Source organism: Anabrus simplex, chromosome 14 (genome assembly GCF_040414725.1).
Source record: "Anabrus simplex isolate iqAnaSimp1 chromosome 14, ASM4041472v1, whole genome shotgun sequence".
NCBI lineage: Eukaryota > Metazoa > Arthropoda > Insecta > Orthoptera > Tettigoniidae > Anabrus > Anabrus simplex.
Window position 1 is genome coordinate 91319832 of NC_090278.1, and position 23059 is coordinate 91342890.

Genomic DNA, 23059 nt, shown 5'->3' on the forward strand with positions numbered 1-23059 from the left:
CTCCCCCAAAACTGGGATACAAGTAGGCAATTCTAATGACTCTTTAAGTTTGACAGTATCTGCCGCAACCGTGCCTCAAGAATTGAATTAAAATTTTAACAAAGGTTATATTTCTTTAGAATTTCAAAAATTAACAAATAACAACATGACACGTACAATCCGCCATCTTGAAACAAGGCTTAGTCTACAATTTTGATCAACGAGCTCAATTTAATAAATTATTATTATTATTATTATTATTATTATTATTATTATTATTATTATTATTATTATTATTATTATTATGATAACGTGCGAGATAATTGTGACTGTTGGGCAGTTCGAATATTTTGTTACCACTGACATTCTTTGCATATTTGTTGACGTACTAAATGCAACACTTTCGCAGCACTCTCTTCTGGGACTCTGAACAACACTAACAAAAATATTTTAAAATATATAATATTTATTTAAATAAGTATAAGCTATTGTTACAATATTGTAACACCCCTCTGGTCCATACAACTCCAAAAAGCTTCGCTTGATAAACTTGCACATCTTCAGTCTAATGTTATTTGTATGGCACTTTCCGATATGGAGTTAAGTGTCATGTTGGGAATGTTCCGCACTCTTTTGCTCTTCCCAACTCGTCAACGCTCGGTCCGTTGTTCAACTCAGCATAAGGCGTCGCCATCGGCTGGTTACCTAGCAACGCCACTGTGTCAGTCGGAGATCATGTTACAGCCGAACCACCAACTGCTGACATCCCGAGGAAACGGAGGACGTCCTTCATCCACCTGCAAAAATAGTCACCCATATTTTAAGATAGATAATGTTAAGGGGTATTTAGTGTGACAGAATTAGGAATATAACAAATGGAACATTTGTGTAATAATAATAATAATAATAATAATAATAATAATAATAATAATAATAATAAAAATAATAATAATAATAATAATAATAATAATAATATGTACAGAGATTACACGATACAGAATCAAAGGCAGTCGTTCAGATATCGTACGAAAAAACTCAGTACATGGAAAATCTACATCAACATATCAAAACACTCCGCTAGAGATGGAAAATGGTGTTCTTCAAATACCTTGGAAAAATCATACTACCATCGGGACTAGACAGTAGGGTCTACCTAGGAAGAGCCATTAAACCCCATAAGGTGGTACAGACTAACGTGGAATTACTACAAGAGAGACATATTGCGTAATGAAAAATTACGCCATACAAGACAGTTGTTTTGCCGGAAGCTTTAAGATGAGAACAGGGGACCTCCATTCATTAACTGACAGGTTCACTGATGCCGTACGCAAGAGACGTCCGAAATTCAATGGCCATATCTATAGAATGGACAGAGACAGACTCACCAAAAGATTCTTTTAAGTAATTAACTCAAAGGAGGTCAAAATAAAATGATCAGAAGAAACTAAAGCGGATCTCCAAGAAATGAAAATCATAGAGGACATCTAGAAGATCGTGGAGCCTTTGGTACAATAGTAGCGAAGCGCAAATTCGTGGAGGAACCTCAGAAGAAAACTGGTAGGAAGTGGTTTACAGAACGCAAGATGCAACACAGTGCATTCATGAAGAGATTTTGGGAGGAGAAGAAGGCAAAAACCATCAGGCCAACGGACAAGTTCAAACGCGATCTTTAAATGGGCATAACGAAGGAAAAAATTATTTAAAGTAATCAACTCAAATAAGGTCAAAATAAACTGGTTAGAAGAAACTAAGGTGGACCTTGAAGAACCCCGACTCACTAACCTCTTGGGTTCTTGGAACCTAATAACGTCGGGGTCGGAAAAGAACACGAGTTGACCAAGGGAGGTCGGATAGTTATAGATGAGCAGATTGGCTCAACTAAGGTGAAGCAATGTCAGGATTCAGTCAAGGGCCCCGTGGTCACCAACCCAGACTCCCAAGTTGAGAGCTCCTGGGGCCATTTTAGTCGCCTCTTACGACAGACCAGGGTATACCGTAGGTGTTATTCTGTCGCTCCTACCCACAGAGAGTGCTGAATGAGATAGCAGAACAAACAGCCTTTGTGAAGACGGAAGTAATGTCAAACATCAAAGACAACACGACCCAACTGAACACCAAGTATGGAGCAATAAACCGTGTGCGTAAGTTTAAATAATTTGGTGAGTGGATCCAATAAAATTGGCTGGATACAGAAGCCTTATTGGCCAGAACAAACACATGGAGACAACTTTACAAACCACCGGAACATAAAACAAAAGTTGCTTTTCTATAAATACCAAAATTCATCGTTACAACACTGAAGTCAAATCGGTATATCCCTATGAGTCGGAATTCCTTATCCTCTCTCAGGAATGTGCTCGCTAAGTTAGAGCAAAAAGAGAGAAATATTTACAAAAATGGGATCTACATGAGTAAATCCAGACAAGACATTTATTGTACGATAGAGAAGATCACGGACACAGTGCGCAAACGCGGGGTTCGCTTCTGTGGTCATTTACGACAGCTGGACAAAACTCATTTTAAACTATTTTGATTGAGAAACAAAAACAACAACTCCCTGGTATTGAACCCTTTGGTCGTCATGGGTTCAGTATGTGAACGTGACCAGGTTCTAGTTAAGCGGATATATTTACACTTTTGTACATTTATAGATATTTCCAGATAAGCCCCCCCCAGCCCCACCCCAGCGCAAAAGCATATCCACGTTAAAAACTACCCTGTGATTGTCGACAATCCTCTCGGAGGAGATAGCACCAGATGAAGAAGAAATATATATATATATTGAAGACCACAAGTCAGCCCGACACACACAGTATCTCTGCTAGTACTGAAGAGCCTGTTCGATGTGCACAGAACCACTGCGAGTTGCTGAAACAGATACGAACACTCAGGAGTCTATCGTAATGTAGAACTTACCGCAAAATCTTCGTCGTTGAATCTGTAGTAATCCTGCCCTTTGAAGAAGTAGCTGTAACCACTGTAGACAATTGCGGCGTCCAAATGATTGGGTATTCCTTGCCAGTTGGAAATGCTCTTGGGGTAGCGTCTGCTCACCGGGGGACTGTTGTATGGGTCGTACTTCCAGAACTTGTCCCCTGTAAAATAATAATAATAATAATAATAATAATAATAATAATAATAATAATAATAATGTAAGGACAGTGCTTAATTTACTGTAAATCTGGCACGTTGGCACTATGCAGTCACGGTTTATTTCGTTTTTTGCGATAATTGCGTATTGCCACTGCAATATTGTTAAAATAACTAGTGTTACGTTTGCGGGTATAATTAAAGCATTTTTTTGTGGGATTGTAAAGCTGTTGTGATAATACCGGCTAAGTAGAATAATGCATTTAATAACGTAGCTGGTACGAAATGACGAACACAACATTTTATTAATTACGGTCTAATTTCATCCAATACTTACATACAGAATTCGATTAGGATGTCTTAAGAAGCACGAAAACTCTGCAAGAACTCTTCGAAAAGAATTGTAAGATTACCTCCTCTATAAAGATCAGTTAAGTGGAAATGGAAGGAATTATCGTCACCAATCTAACAACCTAACCTTGTCTTGAGATGACTTTGTTACGGTTTGCAGACTTACTCTTTGTGTATTCGTATTGACTTAATATATTTGCTTGTGTGTATTATTACAGCGTGTTTCCACTTCAGTCTGACAAATAATAGCAAATTATTTACACCACCAAATAATGCGGTTATAGGAATGCATATATTAAAATAAAGGCAGAAATATATAACACCAAACTCAGTTAGGGCGAGAGAGAGAGAGATTGTGTATTTCCCTAATTGCTCAGTGAGTTTTAAAACCGAGTTTATTGTGAATATCTTGAGTGATCGTTTACTTGGACAAGGGAACTTCCACTATTGATACTTATGTTGAGGTTAGTTGGTTGATGCTTATGTCTCGTGATTTCATTATTTAACTCTTCCATGTTGGCAGCAGTGATGAGGCATTAAAAATAGATCAGGTTGGCGATATTTGCTCTTTAGTGTACAGTATATCATTACGTGATGAGTTCTATAGAGAGACTTACAATAGGCAGAATAAAGAGGGGCAGAGGAATTCTTGATTTTACAGCTCTACACAACCAACAAGTAATAAACCTGTGACAGCATTCTATATAGAGCTGCGGATGAAGCAGATCTAAACTACATCCCTTTGAATTTGAACGTCACATAAATATAACAGACATAAACAACCTGCACAGGGAGAAAATAGAGAAATGGGCTTGTAAAGAACTTCATGGAAGGTACTACAACCAGACCAATGACGAGGACATTGACAAACAACTTTCAAACTCATGGCTGTCTAGGGGAGAGTAATTTCCAGAAACTGAGGGATTCAACCAGGCGATCCAAAATAAAGTGATCTCGCCAAAGAGTTACAGGGAGCTGCTAAGAATGATGAGTTCAGGAAATGCAACAGCAGCTCAGAAATCATTGAGCACATCATCAGCAACTGCAGATAACTGGCGCCAACATCGTACACTGACAGACATAACGATGTAGCCAAAGTTATACAGCAAGAAATTGCCCTGAGCCGATCTTCGATCCAGAATAGAGTGCCTTACTACAAATACTCCCCATAAAGTGTACTGGAAAATGTTAAACTGTACTGGGATCGAACGATGTAAACAGATAAAACAACTCAGCACATTAACAGAAAAGAAGTCCGACTCGTTGGCTGAACGGTCAGCGTACTGGCCTTCGGTTCAGAGGGTCCCTGGTTCGTTCCCGGCCGGGTCGGGGATTTTAACCTTAATTCTAATGGCTCGGGGGCTGGGTGTATGTGTTGTCTTCATCATCATTTCATCCTCATCATGACGTGCAGGTCGCCTACGAGAGTCACCTAGAAAGACCTGCACCTGCCGAGCCGAACCCGTCTTGGGATATCCCGGCACTAAAAGCCATACGACATTTCAACAGAAAAGAATCAACTCGCATATCTCATTGATACCGCTATCCCGAATGACCGCAGTATGAAACAGAAGTACACAGAGAAGATTGGTAAATATACTCCTCTGGCTATGGAAGTAGGAGGGATCTGGAAACAAAACAGAGTGACAATTCTTTCCTTTCCGCATTTCTCCCGCGGGACTCACATCAAAACCATTTCGAGAAAACTTAAAGATTCTACAGTTCCACATCTACACTCGCAATGTGGCACGAAAGTCTGCAATTTTGAAAAACCTACAATTTCGCCAGAACACTCCTGAATGCTCAGTACAGTTCTATTTATTATACGTAAAATACCGAAATGCGAGCTATATTATTAACTATAAAGTTGCGAATAAGTAATAATAGTATTATTTATCTTATCTCGGTTATTTCTGGAGCCACTCAGAGCTGTTTTGGTTTGGAGTATTTTAAGGCCGGATGTCCTTCCTGAGGTGAAACGTCGACACAGAATAAACCAGTATTCGAACCTCGAACCTCTGGATGGGAAGTCAGTAGCTAATCCACTGACATAATCACGCCCCAGTGTTATTATGTAAATAATAATAATAATAATAATAATTTCGCAGCAGTATGAAGATATGAAACTGAATTGAAAAATTAAAGTATGCTACGTCGAAGACGGAAATAATTGAAAGGTCAAAAAGTGCAATTTTTTAAATCATATGAAGCTCGCGCATTCGTTTGCTGACGGACGTACCTTTAAAAAAATATATCTTGTTATTGCCACTCCACTGGAAGGCAGCGTCTATGTCGTCTGGTATCCCGATGAATCCGTCGCTGATTCTTTTGGGGAACTTGCCATCCATGGTGCCTTGCAGGTACTTCCAGTAGAACTTGCCCTTGAAGAAGTATGTCTTCCCCGTATGGTAGGTGAAGGCGGCGTCGATATCGCCCGGCAGTCCAGGCCACACGTCCGAGATGAACCGAGGGTATCCCGACACGACTCCGTTCTCGTTCAGACGGAACACCAGATCACCTGTCGAACACAGAACACAGAGTGGAACATGATGAATTCAAACCAGTTGCTGCTAGATTCAAATTAAAACGCATGCAAGGTGTTTTGAAATGGAAAGGCACATCACCCGTAGAGCGTATTGGATATGAAATACTTAATCTTTTGGCTTGTGGCCACAAGATTAACAAACCCACAATCATACGAACACACACACAAAAAGCACACAAACAAGTAAAAAAAGCAAACAAGCACATAAACGCACACACAAATACTGTAAGTACACAAATAAACAAGCACACAAACAAATATAAATAAATAAATAAATAAATAAATACACACTCACGTGAAAAACAAACAAATACACAAAAACACATAAGCACACAAGGAAATACACAAATAAACACACAAAATACACAAGTAAACACTCGAACAAACATGCATAAATACATCAAAATAATAACAAACACACAAATAAACACACAAGTAAACACGCATAAATACATAAAACACAATTAAACACACACAAACAAACAAAAAAACAAACACACACACACACGAATGAACACGCAAGTAAATATATAAACACACAAATAGACACAAGACACAAAAATACAAATAAACACAAATAAATACATAAATGAAAGCACACTCATAAACACACAAAAACACGAAAAACTCACAAATCCACAAAGAAATATTAACCACTAAAAGCAAAAAAACGAATGAATGAAGTAAAAAACAAACAAACACATGGCTCAAGACTCCATTATGCACCTTGACCTGCAGGTGTTTGAATGTCACGTGATCAGTGTGACCAATTCCTCAGCCACATTGCTTGGATTTCTCGGGCAGATTACCTCGTACTCTGATTAGTTGGTCGCATGAGGCTGAGTTAACCTAATTTTAGCCCTCCCTGAGCAGGCTGGGAATTGAATCCAAAGCTCCAAGTAAGAGATAGGAACTCACCCTCCTGCGTGGAGTTGGCGCATCCTTACATAGCGGATTTGTGAACATTTGTGTCAACCACTCTTGTATTTCAGATTTAGTCTTAAGTATGTTTGGTTGTTGAGAGGAGTCGTTCGTTTCATACGGTCCTGGGATGAAATCCCAGCCGAGTCAGGGACTGGGTCTTCTGAATTTCCTCCAATACACATTTCGTCATTTAAACATAATTTACCACACTAGGAGCCACCACAGGAACAAGGAATCCCCCACATAAAGGTGTGTGTCAGGAAGGATAAAATCTTGCCGAGTCCACATGTGACACTGGTCGCATACGCCCGGCTGTGGGGGAAATGATGGAAGAATACACGTGTATTTCCATCTTCTTTGAAATAGAGGGTGGTTTCTTAGTTGTACTTCCTCTTCACCACCACTTAATTTAAAATGACAGGCCGAACTGTGACATTTCTACCTGTCCCAGCTCATACATACCGATCGAACTGTCAGGTTATCTTCAGTCCGCTATGCAATCACGTTTTTCGTACGCGAAGAGAGAATGGAAAAGATGTAGAGTGTAGAGGAGAGAGTGGTTGAATTAGAATAATTACAGCCATATAAATTTGTTGCAAGAGCTAGAAGTGTAGACAAAACATTTGCACATATATTATTTACGAATGGATGAATCTATTATTTACTTTTTACTTTCCACAACGAATAGAGATGTATGAGCCCCTCAGTAAAATTTGCATGAAGGAGCTATACCAAATGAATGGAGAGCTGCTATAGTAGCACCTGTGTATGAAAGAAAGGGTATAAACATAAAGCCGCCGATAATTACAGGCCAGTTAGTTTGTAAGGTTTGGGAAAGCATTATTTCTCATTATATTAGGTGTGCTTGCGAAATTAATAACTGAATCGATAGATAGCAGTTTGGGTTTAGGAAAGGTGATTCCAATCAAGCTCAACTTGTAGGATTCCAGCAAGATATAGCAGATGTCCTGGATTCTGGAGGTCAAATGGACTGCATCGTGATTGACATATCAAAGGCATTTGATAGGGAAGATAATGAGAGATTCCTGGCAAAAATGAGTGCAATTGGACTAGACAAGAGAATGACTGAATAGGTGGGTGTATTTCAAGAAAATAGAATTCAGAGATTATCTGATCTTGTAATAATTAACAGGCGAATTCTTCAAGGCAGTATTATTGGCCCTTTATGCTTTCTTATATATACATGATATGAGTAAAGATGTGGAATCAGTGATAAGGCTTTTTGGGGATGATGTTTTTCTGTACAGAGTAATATATAAGTTACAAGAGTGTGAACAACTGCAAAGTGACCTCGATAATGTTGTGAGAAGGACAGTATGATGGTAAACGGGGTTAATAGTTAGGTTTTGAGTTTAAATAATATGGAAAGTCCTACCCGGGGCTCTCTAAACCGGAGGCCTCAACGTTGACCATCCAGCCAAGGATAATCAAGTGGACAATAATTAATGGTATTGGTATTATGTCCCACTAACTACCATTTGGAGACGCCGAGGTGCCAGAATTTAGTCCTGCAGCCAGCCCCTTAACCGTCTGAGCCCTTGAGCTCGCCCTCAAGAGTAAGACGGATACAATATAATCAATTTGTATTAAAAGAAAATATTATTCAAACCTCTGAGAACGTTTATGTTCCCCTTCTTGTCCGTGAAGATGGTGTACCTTGAAATGTCGTCACACAGGCTGGTATTTTCAGAGATCGCCGTCCACGTGTTACCGTACAGATACTGTGGACAGAAAGCAGATCATGAAGTACTCGCACACACTGTAGTTTATACAACTGTTCCAACATAATTGTTCTTTGTGCTGCATAACAGTAGGAGCTATTTCAAAATTATAGGTACCAACAATAATTTAACAAGCAAACAAATAATCTCCATGGCGCTACAAATTCCATGCGCCTTGGCCTTTCAAGCGACTGATTCTCCGCTCAGAGGTCTGTAGAGATGATGCATGGACAGCGAGACGAATCCTCTCAGTCGTTATTCTAGACCTAGACGTTGGTTAGAGACAACTGTCAGAAAGCAGATCATGAACTAGAATACTCATTCCCCTGTCGTTTATACAACTCTTCTAACAGAAAGTTTTTGTGTGCTGCATAACACTAGGAGCTATTTCAAAATAAATTATAGGTACCAACAATAATTTAACAAGCAAAGGAATAATCTCCATAGCGCTACAGATATCATGTGTATTGGCCTTCCAAGCGACTGATGCTCAGCTGAAACGCCTGCAGAGATGATGCGTGGTCAGCGAGACGAATGCTCTCGGCCTTTAAGCCTTTATTCTAGACCAAGACGATGGTTAGTCAATTTTTAAAGTGTTTTACACGTAAGTGGTGTCGAACTAATCAAGGTCACAGAGCTACAGTGCGAGTCTAATTGCTGGTTATTGCCTGAGCTGTGTCTGACCGAGTGGATGATAAAATAGCCGTGTGATCGTAAAGCTATGGTGACCATATTTCCTGAGCCCGAATTCGGGACAGATAAATGGTCCACATTGGAGTATTGAGAATACCACAACCATATTCCATCCCCATCCTTAGGTGTTCTGACATAGTACAGGTACGGATTAATACAAGGCACGTCTGACTTTGGCTTCTTATCTATGTACTTATAAATATTGAATACATTAAAATGATAGCAGGTAGTATGAATGTTACTAGTCCGGCTGATTGGCTGAGTGGTCAGCGTCGAGACTTTCGGGTCACAGTGTCCCGATTTCGATTCCTGGCCGGGTTACAGATGTCAAGGTGAACTCAGGAAGTGTCTAGTTCGGACCTGCAAGGTGTTAGCAAATGGACGTAAAATTTTAAGAGTGAGAAAGAAAATATGATCTGAAGAAAAATTTTAGAGATTCTAAAGTACGTTGGTGATCTAAGTTTTTAATAAATCGTTCCTTCAGAAGAATCAATGAACTTTAGTATTCATAGTAGAAACCCGCATTTAACTGCAAAAGATTAATAACATGTAAATTTCATCTCATTTCTACAGGCAATTACTATTCTAAGTGTAAACGGAGTTTTGGGCAGTAATAGGTTAGAATGCAAACTAATTTGGTTAGTGGGAAGTGTTGCTCAACCCGCTCTTCGTTAATGTAGCAGTAGTAACATACATTCTAGGGGTTGTGATAGAGCAGAGGTGATCAGGTGGGCACCCATTGAAGCCAACCCAGTGCGGCCGGGCTGGCGTGACGTAAATGCGGGCAGCTTACGTAGCAAGTATACGTCACAGTGAAGCGAGAGACCGAATACACTTTGCAGGGAAGGGAGGGAACATTGACGTTCACTTGTGATTACGAAGCTCTGCCCCACTGCTCAGCGAAATGTTGAATGGCGTACAGCATTTGTTTACGAAAAACGCTATAATCGCAAGGAAAGGGACCTATTCAGGGTGTTCCGGTTTGATTCATACTGAGCTCTATTAAACAGTCAGTTTTATTTTCTTATATTTATACATTCAAGGAAAACTGACACGTTCAGTTTTTTTGTTATAATTTAGGAAGATACAGGGTTCCAGCTTACAGACTACGATTTACAATTCCTTGGATGGGAAAAACAGTATTTCCATTTAAAAATAAAATTCATTTTATTCATTCAGCCAAACGAAATATATTTACGTAATTCAAGGAGTTTACTGGTTAATTTTGCACAGTGTTGTACTGTTATGTGACTTTCCCTGTTCACTGAATTTCTGAAAATAGCATTTTTAACATTAGGCATCCGATGATAGCCAACGGCCGTAGCCGTGTTGAAACACCGGATCCTATGAGATCTCCGAAGTTAAGCAACATTGGGCGTGGTCAGGATTTGTATGGGTTGCCACGCGCTGTTGGTGGGGGGTAAGGGAATGGAGGAGCGGAAAGGAACTGGCCACCCTACCGCACGTAAACTCCGGCTCAGGAACACCTCTGCGGAGTTTCGGACCTGCCTTCGGGCAGAATAACCCTTACCTATCCGATGATAAAAAGTAGGCTCTAAATGGCGAGGAAGTTTCATCACGAGTGAGAACAATGATGTTTACAACAACAGAGTAGATGCATCTACCAAACAGATATTCAGTGTGCCTTCAAATAAATAACCTAACTGATGTTATTCGCGGGTTGTTGGTGGTTTATCAGATAATTTAAACCCTAGCAACCGCAAGCCACATGTTATCCACCATAACTCCGTATTATATTAGAAATATTTCTAAAGAAAATGAAAACCTACAACCTGTTTTCCAGTCATTGACCGGGTCAGGGACGGAATGAATGAAGCCCCCATCTTGCGGCGAGGATAGGAATTGTGCCGGCTGCCGAAACCTGTCGCACTCATCTGGGGCAATGATTAATGACTGACAAATGAAATGAGAATGGAGAGTGTTGCTGGAATGAAGGATGACAGGGAAAACCGGAGTACCCGGAGAAAAACCTGTCCCGCCTCCGCTTTGTCCAACACAAATCTCACATGTATTGACCGGGATTTGAACCACGGAACCAGCGGTGAGAGGCCAGCGCGCTGCCACCTGAGCCGCGGAGGCTTTTAGAAATATTTCTAAAGCACTTATTAAAATATAATAGAGGAAATTGTAATTGATTACGTACATTACGAAAGTATTTGAGGTTGTAGCCTTAACTTTTCATTGTATTCGGACAAAATACGTAAACTGCAATGAATAGAAATAATTTATTTCTTACAAAGGAAATTGAAAATGACGTGGATTTCTTCGTCTTTCTTCCATTATTTTTCTGCCTGCATTTTAAACTCGGGTAACGCCGCGGTGAACGAGTGATTGGGAGAACTTCGCCCAGCCTTCGCGGTCTGTGACGTAACCACAACGTCACTGTGGTTTAATTGCATACGCTCATCGCCTGCTTACAGTTCTGTGCACCCGCGGGATGAAATGCCCAGCGTGAACACGCCTGTGATATACCGTACACCTAACGCTTATGCAAGCCTCATGGCACGCTAGAGTAGTACGTTTGCATTCTAACCCATTACTGCCCAAAAGTCCGAGCTCCACAAATCAGCATTAAAATGTTGTTTAGGTAACGTTTGTATTTACGTAGACGCACAAACTTGAGTTTTAGTGAATATAAACTAGTGAAATGTGTACTTTTAAACTCAATTTTAAATGATTTATTTTTCACGGGTTAATATGAAAAATACGATTGAAAATTGATTTTTCTTAATGAAGAATTTCAACAACAATGATTTCATGGTCATCGTTACTGTTGTCTCGAAGGACAGGACAATTTTGTAAGTTATAATTGCTACAGACCGTTATGCCCTCTATGTCATCCTCGTGCAGGTCGAAACTTCCACTATAGTTCTTGTAGAAGGGTCCCATCACAGCCTGCGCCACCTCCGAGTGGTGTAGCCCCAGGGAGTGGCCCAGCTCGTGGACAGCTATCTGGAACAGGTTTGTGCCTGCACAAAAGGAATACGAACCAATCAGTATGGATGGAGTATTAGGTCGGTATTTCGATCTCTCGTATCCTAGCAACCAGATATAGAAATAATAAGGCAAATGGAACCTCAAAATTAATGCAAGGGAAACAAAAACCATGACAATACGTAAATCCAAGAAAACTCCTATAACACACATCAAAATTGGTCCTGATATCATTGAACAAAAAACAAAAACAAACAGTTTTGCTGCCTAGGAACTCTTATCAATAGTGACAATCGGAGCATATCAGAAGTCACTAAAAGGATAGCAAAGGAAAAAGAGAGCTTTACAAGATAACGACCATCTGCTGGCCGACAAACATATAGATATTCAAACTCCGAAGGCCTTTGCAAAAACCTTTGAATGGAGCGTGCTAATGTACGGTTGCGAATGCTGGACATTACAGTAAGAGAGCAGGAAGAGGAAAGGGTGGAGGCAAATGAAATGTGGATCTGGATGAGAATGCAGAGGATATGTTGGACTGAAATGAAAACCAATTCCGAAGTCCAGAGAGAGGATGGAGGAAAACACAGTGTGGTAAGTGAAATCGAAAAATGGAGAATAAAATTTATTGGCTGGAGGAGTTCCTTTGTAATATTACTGAAGGAAGAATTGGTGGATAAAGGCGAAGAACACGACCCCGAGTGTCCTATTTCAAGAACCTGCTTCTGGGGTACAAAGGGCCGTAGCCCTAATGTTTATGCAACTCTTTACACTGAAGCATTGTTAGATCAGTAGGAAAAATTGCATAAATATTAGGGGGTATCAAGGGCCGTACCCTTAATGTTTATGCAACTCTTTAAACAGAAGCGTTGTACGGCCTTGAAGAAACTTTCTACTCATTGAAATCTAACCTATTACAGCTTACAAATTCAGTCGCTAGTGATACGTTTACGTTACTCGTTTAGAAATTCCTTCGTAAACATCTGGTTCGTAACGTAAACGTTCACTTTCCGTGGCTGCTGCGTTAATTACTATTGCACAGGTTGTTCGGTTCAGTGCTATGTATTTCGTCGAGATTCTCGTCAACAACTCTCGAGCTGTCAGTGAGTCTTCCAAGTGCCACTCTGAGTGGCTGACACGGTTGAGGCACTGGCTTTCTGACCCCAACTTGGCAGGTTCGAACCTGGCGCAGTCCGGTGGTATTTGAAGGTGCGCAGATACGTCATCCTCGTGTCGGTAGATTTAGTGACACGTAAAAGAACTTCTGCTGGACTAAATTACGGCACATCGGCGTCTCCGTAAACCGTAAAAGTAGTTGATGGGACGTAAAGCAAATACAATCATTATTATTTTGACTCTTCCAAGTAGGTTGGCTGTATCATTTGAACACCAGATGAAATGGGCATATATAAAAATAATAGTCAGAGAGAGGGAAGTAACGAAAATATGAGTTCATTCTATGGAGAAAAATGGGAGAGGTGTAGGGTAACTGAAGCTCTGAGGCACCACCATGGACGACCTGGAAAAAGTCAAAAGACGTGTCCTTCGGAGAATTCATGGTCCAAGAGTGCTCTCGGATGGAAACTACCCACTGAAAGCGAACTCTGTGCTGTACCAAGAGTTGGAAACGACTAACACTAGCATGCTACGTGGGCGGCTGAAGTTTTACGGCACCTTTTGAGAATGGACAACGGAAGGCCTAGAAGCTACGAGAATTAAAGCCTGTGGCAGAATGAAGTTAAAGAGAGACGTAGCTTCCGGTGGGAGTTCTCATATTGATGTCTGACCGCCCTAAATTTTTTAAAATAGTAAACTCGTGGTCTCCTGTTCCAAAGGTTGTTAAATATCGCTAACCTCTTTCCCAGGAAAGAAAAGAGAAACTAATAACAGGTCTAAAGAGATGTTGGGAATGATAGAGAGCATCCAAATTGAACGAGTCATAAACGCTCCCTAGTGGGCTTAAATCACAAATAGTAAAACAAAGAAGGAGAGAGAGAGAATTCTATACAATTGTTGAACTATTAAATAAAGAGTAGATTACATCGGGAAGAATAGCAAAATGAAATAAGAAGGAAACAATACAAACATGAACGAGAATAATGAAGGATAAGGATAAGAAGGGGAAGAGACATGCCTGTCCTATAATAATGAACATAATTAATGGTAGGTTAAATAAAATAATAAGTAAATGTACTTCTTGTTTCGTTGAGGACCGTTAGACCACGTGGTTCCTAACTCTTAGTCCAGTATTCCTTCACCTGCGCACTGTGGGTTGCTTTCCTCTCCAGAGTCCACTTCACTCCCACTCCACGACGCGATGTAATGGCTTAGCTGTTACCGGGCGAGTTGGCCGTGCGGTTAGGGGCGCGCAGCTGTGAGCTTGCATCCGGGAGATAGTGGGTTCGAGCATCACTGTCGGCAGCCCTGAAGACGATTCTCCCTGGTTTCCGATTTTCACACCAGGCAAATGCTGGGGCTGTACCTTAATTAAGCCCACGGCCGCTTCCTTCCCTCTCCTAGGCTTTTCCCATCCCATCGCCTCCATAAGATCTATCTGTGTCGGTGCGACGTAAAGCAAATTGTAAAAAAAAAAAAAAAAAAAAAAAAAAATTCTAAATTTATCCCTCTTGAACATATAATTGGGATCAATTTTTAAAAATTCTAGGCCTTTTTGACCAGTTTCGTCCATATATAAATTGTTGTATTGTCGTGCCATTATCCTTTTTCCTTAATTCAATTGTTAAGGTGCAGGTGAATTGAACGAGAACATTGATTGATTGATTGATTGATTGATTGATTGATTGATTGATTGATTGATTGATTGATTGATTGATTGATTGATTGATTCATTCATTCATTCATTTATGAACCCCCCTCCGGCCAGTTAGTGGCTACGCGTGGTCGGGAGAGAAGAATGATATTCATTATTTCATTCACGACCACAATTCAACCATGCATTCATTCATTTACTAATTCATGCAGTCATCAACTCGTTCATTTCAGAAATATTGTATATTGTAATTGTAGGATAGCGCCATAAGATTCGTGACGCAAATGTAAGCACTACAGAAGCACAGGAAGGGGAAGATACGTGTTCTCCTACACTATATAACACTGTTAACGTGCAGGACTAAATAAATTACATTTAGTATAGTAATAGTCTAATAATTGTAAGACTGCAAATCTCGTTTGAAAAGACTGAAATGATGCCGACCTTCAGAATTGAAACACCAGAAACAAATTAAGATTATGAATAAGTTCAAATATATTGGGGGAGATCATAACATGGAACACAAAAGAGAAAACATCGATCGATAGCAGAACATCCAAACGGAAAACTGCACAGCGAATCACCTGGCCAACTCATAAAAACTAATATCTCTCCACGAATGCTAAATTTCGACAATACAGTTGTAAAACTCGAAGCAACTTATGCTAGTGGAACAGTCTTCAAGTTGAACACTAAATCAACAACCGATAAATTACGGAAAAGAGATAGAAGAATCATCAGGACAATCATCAATAAGAAGCACCAAGTTGATGGCCAATGGAGATTATTACCTACTGAAGTGGTATATCGTGAAAGCGAATCAATGATAGATACCATGCGGGAAAGGGGAATTGCCTTGTTTTGTCATGTATTTAGACTGCCAGAAACTCGACTAGTGAAGCAGATATTTAGTTAATTCTGGAAAAATTAAACAAAGAACACTTGGTTCACAGAGTTCATGAATGATTTAGAAGAATTCAATTTATCAATGCTGGAAGTTGAATGCAAAGAAGAGAAGAGGATGCTAAGGAATAAACTAAGGAAATACTACACTACTGACAACCAAAGGGCATCCAGGTCCGACAGGATGAAGAGGTTTTGGGGGCGGAGGAAGAAGCTGAAAAGCTGACTATTTAATACTATTAGACTTATGACTAAACCCCGGATTTTCATGCGGTAATAGGTTAGATTGCAAACTAATTTGGTTATTGGTAAATGTCGCCACCCGCTCATCTATAATGTAGAAAGGGTAACATAAATTATAGGGGTTCTGATGGGCCGTGCTCCTAATGGTTATGCGAACCACATAGCATAAACGTTGTGAGGGTAGACTATATTTGCTTCTCGCTTCAGTAAGTTTGCATTCTAACCTATTCATGCATACAATTTCGGCCTCTACATGACTGGTTAAAGTGCTCGAATGGGGATGTAAACTATGTAAAACAAATTGTAAGAAGGAGAATGTAATGTACGTATCGAATTTAATCACTGCACTTGCAATAAACGAATGCTCCCTCCCCAGTTTCGGGCGATGCAGAACTCGGGGATGGGAGTATTTTATTCTAAAAGTATGAAGACCATAGATTAATAATGAAATAGTCTAGCGCCAGGCTATGTCGGCAAATCACCATACGCTTCTGTGAGGCATTATTGTTTACTATCACCGCCACAGAAAGATGGAATGCTGGCCCCAAAACATCAAGGATGCTGCGTGAAGAATTACATTTAAAGTAGGGGATACAAGTATTCTATTTTAATACCAAATGGCAGTTTTACAAACGAACTCACCACCGTCGTCATTTCCGACTCTCCAGTCCTCATCGTCGTCAAAATGCACGTCTCCTCCGTAGAGCGGGAAGTATGCGTGAGCGAGCGTGCCGGACGGGCCGTCGAACTTGTCCCAGTCGCCGTGATCTCCCGTCTCGAATCTGATGTCTATGTGAACCTCGGCGTCCCCACCTGGCCACTTGGTGAACACGAGGCTCGTGTGGTTGGACCACACCTGCAGCGCGCGAGCAATCTCGTGGTCCACTTGTTCTCTGGTCAGTCTCTGCGAGTACTTTGACACCCGGTACGTGATGTTCCTGCTGTGCCACCTGCTGCCTGCAACACACACAACGCACTTCAAATACGGTAGGGGGCGCATGTGTCACCCCCTTGCCAGATTTGGACTTGTAGAAATTCAGGAATATTATGGGCGTGGCTAGAAATTTGTATATATATTACTGAATATATTCTTCATTTACGGGCAAGTTACAATGAATATATTACAACGTAAGGTGGTCATTATTGACGAATATAAAAACTACAAAAAACTGAAGTACCAAAAATGTGTTCGTAATTTCGTCCCCTAGCAAATTTATGAAAAGTACAATTAATTTTAATACACAGTTCAAAAAATTAGGGGAACATGTTTTTGAACGTGTGCCATGGTCCACAAAACAATACCTTATGCCAGGTATATTACCAACTATACCTTTATTATTTACCGTTGAAGTATACAAAAGAACATCGATGCATTCGCGTTCATTTTCAGAACACAAACGGAAATATCCAAATAGGGGCGAAAACAAAGTGATAACAGTCCTCCAGGGTGGATTTTTATCACAGTTGGAGAGCTTCGGTAAGGTGTGTGTCCTCCACGAGCATTTATCACAGCTTGGCACCTACGTGTCATGCTCCATATAAGTCGACGGAGGACACGTTGCGGTATCAGGTCCCATTCTTCAATGTGAACCTGTTCAAGGTCGTGGAGAGTCTGAGGTGGAACAGGACGCCCAAGAACACTTCTGTAAAGCCTATCCCACAAATGCGCGATGGGATTAAGGTCGGGACTCGCTGCTGGCCATTTCATCTCTTGAATGTCCAGTTCTTGCAAGACAGCTCTGGTGATGCGCGCTACATGAGCCCTGGCATTGTCGTGCATGAGTACGAATTCAGGGCCAGCACTATATGCAGCAACCAACACATGCTGTAGCAGTATCTGCTCGATGTACCCCACGGCGGTAAGATTACCACGGACGACGACAAGATCCGTACGGTCACTCCACACCATCACAGAACCTTGTGCGAATCGGTCGCCTTCCTGGCCAACATTTGGCATCTACTGCCCACCACGGCGTCTCAATACACGTTGATGTCCATCACGATGTGCCAGAGGAAATCTGGACTCGTCTGGGAACAACACAGGTCTCCATTGGCGAAGTTGCCAGTTGACGTGAGTACGGGCAAACAGAAGGCGGGCTGCGCGATGTTGCTGCGTTAAACGGGGCACTCGAACTGGACGTCTGTGTCGGGAGGACACTTCTCTTAACCTGTTCCTTACTGTCTGGTCAGACACCGTGACTCCAGTGACCCTCCTGAGGTCTTGTTGCAATTCTCTGGCAGTTGATGAACGACTCCGAAACGCACAGATGATCAGATATCGGTCATCCTGTGGGGTTCTCATGCGTCCGCGCCCTTGTCCAACCCTCCTTGTGAACTGGCCTGTCTCATTGTAGCGATTCCATTAGCGTTGGATAACTGACGGAGAGACATTGAGATCCACAACAACACGACGAAAAGTCCATCATTCCAGGATCAAAGTGACGGCTCTTGCGACTTGAACCTCGTTAAAATGTCTCTCAGGTTGTGCTGGTTTACGTTCAACGTGCTCAAATGACCGCAGTAATCTGGGTACCTCACAACGACACACGGGCGCACCGCTATTCTCTTTGTTTTGAAGGTCCACCTGACAGTTTAATGCATGGCTACGCCTACAGATGAGTATAACTTCGATTTGACATACCCTGAGTAGGTGAAGTCTCCAGGTATGCTGTACGACCATTGGAACCCCATCTACCAAATTAACGTTCACATATCAGACGTTACAAAACATGTTCCCCTAATTTTTTTGAACTGTGTATACGTATCCTTTCTCTATATTGAATCAATTGAAGGCCATTTATGAAAAAATGTTTTCTACGTGTTCTTTTTAAATGCTTTACTGCACGTTCGTAACCTACTATATTGACACGCATTGCCTCAATAGCCTTTTTCATAGCTTCCTAATCTCATTGTTTGCGTTTTTACATTTGAAAATATAAGTTTCATAAATAACAAATCAAATGAAGGGGGACGAAATTACGAACATTCCCCAATTTATTATAATGGCCGCTACAGTAACTCATGCCAACCACGCCAGGAACTACACCACACGACTAAAATGCAACCTAGTATTTCATACACATATCAGTGCTCACTCTAGGAATAACAGCCTCGTAATTAGAATGCTGCACTAACTCAGCTCAGATGAAAAATGAATCCTCCCTGTACACGGAAACTAAACGTGATGCACACAACAAGACAATGGGATGAGGCTACGCGTGTGGGCGCGGTAAACATTAGGTACCAACCATGCAAACTGGAAATCTTCAGGGGGACGAAATTAGGTGCGAGGACAGAATTTGGCCCCCCTACCTTACGCCTTTCACTCCATACGGATTATAGAACCTCTGAGAATGATCTTCACCTGTCTTTCCGGGGATAATAGGCAGTGTTAGTGCACGTTAAAGCGCTAGCGTAAAGCTACGAAGTACGTCGAACAGTGGCATGACGGTTATTATCAAGGATATATGTAGAGATCTTTATTCCTCCTATATATGTACTCTTCTTCCTCCGTTTTCAATTGTTCCCGGATTTTCTTGAGTATTCTCCTTTTTTCTGTATCTCTTTTATTTCACGAGTTTTCGTCGAGAACGTGCATTCTGTGGCATACAGACCCTCTGCTTTGATTACTGTGTTGTAGTGTTCGATTTTAGTTTTCCTTGAGAGATTCTTATTGCAGATGTCTGTAGTCAGTGTGTATGCTAGTTCCAGTTGCTTCCTTATTGAGTCCATTACCCTGAATCATTTCACCTAGGTATTTACATTTAATAACTTTGTTGATTTTCCCGTACTCTGTTTTAGTGCTGTGGATGAATCTCTAATATGGCCATAAATTAAACCCCGGATTTTCATGCGATAATAGTTTAGATTGCAAACTAATTTGGTTAGTGGTAAATGTCGGCTACCCGCTCTTCCATAATGTAGAAAGAGTAACATAAATTATAGGGGTTCTGATGGGCCGTACCCCTAATGTTTATGCAAATCTCATAGCATAATGGTTGTGAAGGTAGACTATACTTGCTTCTCGATTCAGTAAGTTTGCGTTCTAACCTATTAATGCATAAAATTCCGGGCTATAATCATGAATTTAGTCTTCTCAAAATAGAGGGTGACCCAGAATTCCTTAACATTTGAGAGGCAATACTTCACGGAATATTTGAGATAGAGAGATAATTGACACACGTGGTTGGCATGGCATGCCGCGATTGCAGGCGCATCTGACGCCCTCTCCCACGACAAGCCGTATTATTCCGTACACAGTTCTCATGTGGCATCGCTGACTAGTTGTTGTTCAGCGCTATGTGTTAGCCATGTCGTGAACTTTATTTTGGTGCCAATAACACCCCATGTCATACCTGTCTACCTCAAATATTCCGTGAAGTATTGCTTCTTTAAATGTTAAGGAACTTTTGGGTCCAACTTTCAGAAAGTTGATTTGTTCTAGGGCACTCTCCGTACTTTCAGTGAAGGTTGCTGTACTTTGTATCTAATCTTATCTCATTATGGATTCCCTTTTTTAGAGTCGTTCTTCCCATCCTCTTATTACCCTTTCCAGGACGATGTTGGAAAGAATCGGAGAAGCCCATCACCCAGCCCGAGACCGATTTTAACTTCAAACTCGTCAGTATTGCATTTATTCTTCGCGAAAGTTATTAATTACCGATCTTGATAGCTGCTGTCGCTTAAGTGCGGCCGGATCCACTATTCGGAAGATAGTAGGTTCAAACCCGCTGTCGGCAGCCCTGAAACTGGGGCTGTACCTTAATTATGGTCACGGCCGCTTCCTTCCCACTCATAGTCCCTTCCTGTCCCAAGGTAGCCATAAAACCTATCAGTGTCGGTGTGGCGTAGAGCAACTTGTAAAAAACAATATTAATTGAACCGCTACACTCCTTCAGCCTACATGGATATGAACTCGTTTTCTTTTCTTCTAATCCCAGAAACAAACCCATAGCGGAGAAAATGTATGTTGTTTATTTGTTACGAACTTCCAGAGTTGTTTACCTCATTGTGTTTAAAATTCCTGATTTGTGGTTAATTTACTCGGAAGATTACTTCACTTCCTCATGGTTATGAAGTCGACATTGAGAAGAATGAAACCCTTTCCCTCGCTATCAGATGAGCTGCTGTGACTTACCGTGAATATCGTACCGTTTCGTTCTGACATGCGTGTCGTCATTGTTGGGATCCATATCTTCTACACCACAGCGAGGAGTGGCCATCATCTTGACGGTGTCGTTGTCCAGTTCCCCTGAAAGATAGTGCACCCTTTGTACTTTCAGCGTACATGATGACCCTCAGGTTATAACTAGACCTCGGATTTTTAGGTAGTAATATTTTAGAATGCAAACTAATTTGATTACTAGGAAGTGTCGTGCTTCCCGGTACCCCTAATGTCTATGCAAATCTCATAGCAAAACCGTTGTACAGGGTAGACTACACTTGTTTGCATTCTAACCTATCAGTACTTAAATATCCGGATGCCAATTATAACGTGTTGCTAGGATACGCTACCTGTCACGTTGAGTCCAGCGAACGCCTGGAAGTCCTTGAGTGCCGCCACCAGCGTATCCTGAGACATGAGCGCAGCGCTGCCTGTGTAGGAGTTCTCCTTCAGGTAGCCGTAGCGGGACAGATACGACTAGAACAAAGAAGTGTCCTTGGTTTACGTTACCAGTCTGTATTTAATGTTGGATATACTCTGTGTATTTTGGTGTGTGGCACCGTAAACAGATTAAATACTACGCTCTAGAGTCAAATCGAAAGCGAGAAATAATAATTGCGGCGACAATGCCAACACATTGTTGAGGCTCGCGATAAAGAAGCTGTTGGGAAAAGTTGATTAACAATGGGCCAGGCACCTAGAATGGTGTATGCTGTGACGGCGTCACGCTATTTCATTATAAAACTGATACATATCTAGTAAATTATTCATATCTTTAACAATATTTAGTCATAAATGAATAAACGTAGGCAATTTTCAATGTAATTTCTACAATAACATTCAATGAAAAATCTTTAATCTGTTAAATTTCTGTCTGTAAAAAACTTATTCTACTGCGAGAACAAGCAGTGAAAGTTGGACTTCAAATGTCATATGAAAAAATCTAAATTTGTGTAAGACATCAAAACTGTGCCGCAGTTTATTAAAATTAGCATCAATAGGATTTCTAGTGCAAAAACATTTAAATACCTAGATGAATTGGTTATAGATAATGGTAATGAAAGGAAATCATAATATCAAGAATTCAGAAGATGGTAACTGCATTCCAGCTAAAAAATACTGTTTACAACAAACAGTGTCTCTCCTGGAACACTAAAGTTCAACATTAAATACAGTGATTAAATCAGAGGCACTGTATGTTCCAGAAACCCTCAAAAAAAGGATTAAAGGAACAATTAGAGATTAATGAACGAAAAATTATGAGAAAAAATTCAAAATAACTGATACAGTCCATCTGCAACTAATCCAATATTTATATGGCATATAGAAAGAATGGACTCTACGAGACTTCCCAGTAAAATTTACAATTCTTTTTCTTTTTAAATATGGGCTCTAGACCGAAGTACTTTTACGGTTTTCGGAAACGCCCACGTATAGGAAGTTTATCCCGCAGGAGTTCTTTCAAGTGCCAGGGAATCTACCGACATGAGAGTGACGTATTTGAGCTCCTTCAAATACCATCGGACTGAGTCAGGATCGAACCTAACAAGTTGGGGTCAGAAGGCCAGCGCCTCAATCGCCTGAGCCTCTCAGCCCGGCTAGACCGAAGTGATTTAATCTAATGGAGAAAGCAAGCGGCCGTGACTTTAATTAAAGTACAGCTCCGGCATTTGCCTGGTGTGAAATTGGGAAACCATGGA

At 40.9% G+C, this 23059-nt stretch overlaps 1 protein-coding gene across 1 annotated transcript in view; it reads right to left on the minus strand.

Annotated features, from left to right (window-relative positions):
* Window positions 1–427: 427 nt before the first annotated feature.
* The window catches only part of LOC136885776 (matrix metalloproteinase-16), a 30574-nt gene continuing 7942 nt past the window's right edge, over window positions 428–23059 (minus strand). Inside the window, exons 2-9 of the mRNA XM_067158514.2 lie at window positions 21710–21836; window positions 21333–21446; window positions 16838–17152; window positions 12166–12314; window positions 8520–8631; window positions 5660–5938; window positions 2896–3074; window positions 428–776 (exon numbers count right to left, since the gene is read on the minus strand). Coding sequence (XP_067014615.2) covers window positions 702–776; window positions 2896–3074; window positions 5660–5938; window positions 8520–8631; window positions 12166–12314; window positions 16838–17152; window positions 21333–21446; window positions 21710–21836 — 1350 coding nt within the window. The 3' untranslated portion in view covers window positions 428–701. The remainder of the gene's footprint in view (window positions 777–2895; window positions 3075–5659; window positions 5939–8519; window positions 8632–12165; window positions 12315–16837; window positions 17153–21332; window positions 21447–21709; window positions 21837–23059) is intronic.